General features: G+C 40.2%; 1 protein-coding gene across 1 annotated transcript; it reads right to left on the bottom strand.

Moving 5' to 3' along the window:
• On the bottom strand, positions 1-2,374 carry LOC125497372 (uncharacterized). Its single transcript, XM_048643948.2, has 8 exons — positions 2,251-2,374; positions 2,099-2,178; positions 1,872-1,999; positions 1,533-1,611; positions 1,340-1,451; positions 1,009-1,187; positions 807-927; positions 1-220 (listed from the first exon to the last, which is right to left on the bottom strand). The coding sequence occupies exons 2-8, from the start codon at positions 2,110-2,112 to the stop codon at positions 89-91; spliced, it is 765 nt and encodes a 254-aa protein (XP_048499905.1). The 5' UTR covers positions 2,113-2,178; positions 2,251-2,374; the 3' UTR covers positions 1-88.

Raw genomic sequence — 2,374 nt, 5'->3', positions numbered from 1 at the left:
GTGATTTGAAGTGAGCAACACAAAAGATCTTTGTTCCTATCAGAAGCCCACATTATGCAAAAAGGGCAGATTAGTTAACTGGGCTGTGCTAATTCCAGCGAACAGCCTTTGGAACCCAAGTTAGGATCTTGTTCCGAGCAAGTGCGGTCCCTGGAGCAATTTGTAAGAGGAATGGCCTTGTGCTAAGCCGGTGTGCGATTGGTTCAAATTTGAATATTCCCTGCATCAGAATATGCAACACGATTTAGTGTGGTTTGCTCTAATTAAGTAGAGGAAGCAAATTGAACATGGAAACTGTATCAAAGTACATGAATTGATTGGGACCATTATGTAGAAACTCGGAAGAATACTTAGCGCAGGTTTGTTTAATTTTCTATAACAAGGTGGAATTGTACTTTTTAAGATTTATTTATGTCCGGAAATCTTACTTTTTTTTGTTTTAAAAAAGAGGGAGATAAAGTTCAAAACGTAGTTAAGCTTTTGTGCCTACCTCGGTTGCTTCTTAGGTATGCTGAGAATACCATAGGCAGATAGTTCATAAGTTAGATGGACTTGTATTCATACAACAGGTGTTTAAAGTGTCTGAGATCAAGCAATTGCTAAAAGGTCTTACGAAAGGTCAAATTAGATTTATACATGTGTCTCCTGCTTTACCTAAGAGTTTTATTGTCATTATTAGTACAGCAGCAAGGTGGGTGAGCAGGCAAGTGTAGAGTTTTGTCTTTGTAATTAGAGCAATTAGAGCCAATGCTGTAAGCAATCATTGAAGAACACAACTAACTATGATATAAGGCCTGTGTACTTACAGCAGCAATTTCATCGTAGATCTCAGATGCGTCCATCCTAAAAAGGATTTCACATTCTTGGGTGAACGCTGTGAAGGTCATATCTCCGGTGCCATCGGTAGCGTCAAATTTGAAAGTTATTCTGTAGAAGGACAGATGTACAGGTGCATAAGACAGTGGAATCAGTGGTGTGTGTAAAGTAGTGCGCCTATGAAAAGAATACCTAGGAGCTGCTATGCATCCTTCCTTGGAGCAAAACTTGCATGCGAAGGAAGAGCCGACATCCATTTCAGTTCTCTTACCGCAGTTGTTGCAGCCGATGTATGTCACAATTTTCGAGCGCTCGGGTTCTGGAATGGTGATTTTAATCCAGTGCCTTTCATCCTGTAGCGTATTTCCGACCTGTGGTTTAAGAAAAATTTGAACTGCTAATTAAATGGTTTGTTTGCATGAGTAACACACGGTACTAAGATTCTCAACAAGCATGATTATGTATTTTGCAGGCGTTTTGTAAATATGGAGAACATCGTGGCACTAACAGCTATATAGGTTACCTCTTTTAACTTGATCGACTCAATCGAGAGGACTTCATTTTGTTCGGTTGGATTCCGAACCTCCTGAATGCGTTCCATCCTTGAAAGCACCAGTGCACGCTTTTCCCTGGACCTGCAGTGAAGTATAGTGCCGTGTAAGATATCGAATAGTTAATATAATTGATGAGAGATGGTATGAATTGAAGTGACAAACCATTGGCGTAGTGCATCTGCTCTATCTCCAACTGGATTGCGGTGAAATGAAGTTGACATAGTAGTTGAAAGAGAAAAACCTGTAAGTAAGGTGTATGAGTTCAAGTTCTAGTATAAATGTGTACTTAAGGCAATGCAACTTTGGGTTTATCAGGAATATGAAGATCTATACATTTTTTTTGATGCACCAGAAACATCTTATTCAAGAACATGAATGTTAATATGAGCAGAACGCATTATATATGATCAAGTCGTTAAGCAGGAATAATGGCTATATTAAAGTTCTGAGATAGTTCTGAGCATTATTCTAGGTGTGGCTGCATAGTATGAAATATCTGACCTTTGTGGCTAGATGGTTTGAGAGATGTGAAGCCAACGACAAGGGCTGGCCCAACCCATGATTTCAAGAGGTTGGCTTCTGTCCCTGTAAGATCGTCCCACACAGAAATGGTTAACGGTTGTTCAGCGCTGCACGGAGAAAAAAACTTGTTCATTAGTTGGTGTGATGCTTTTGAAGGATATCAATGTGCAAAGCAGTAGTTTAGATCTGTGGTCAGTAATGACGACCTCGCGCACTTCATGTGTAACACCAGATGAAGTTGTTATTGATCGAGTATCTTCAACGAATAAGACAATGACCAACACATCTAAGCAGTAAGAGACACACAATTAGGATTAGCGCAAATGCTTAAGTAATTTAAAAAAGGAAAGGTGCGCACCATATCGATCATTAGCATCGGCTGTGCGAGGGATAGTAGCTATCGGTTGATATTCAGGCTCCACAGGCTCTGCCTCAGGGTCTAAGTCTTGAATCATGGCCTGTCCGCCAAAACTCATTTGGCA

Source organism: Beta vulgaris, chromosome 5 (assembly GCF_026745355.1).
Source record: "Beta vulgaris subsp. vulgaris cultivar EL10 chromosome 5, EL10.2, whole genome shotgun sequence".
Lineage (NCBI taxonomy): Eukaryota > Viridiplantae > Streptophyta > Magnoliopsida > Caryophyllales > Amaranthaceae > Beta > Beta vulgaris.
This window is presented reverse-complemented; position numbering and strand designations above follow the sequence as displayed.

Excerpts from the sequence above, each read along its gene's own strand:
- LOC125497372 (XM_048643948.2), bottom strand. Across the intron at positions 1,188-1,339 it reads AGTCGATCAAGTTAAAAGAG|GTCGGAAATACGCTACAGGA; the intron begins GTAACCTATATA and ends CTTAAACCACAG. Across the intron at positions 928-1,008 it reads GGATGCATAGCAGCTCCTAG|AATAACTTTCAAATTTGACG; the intron begins GTATTCTTTTCA and ends GTCCTTCTACAG.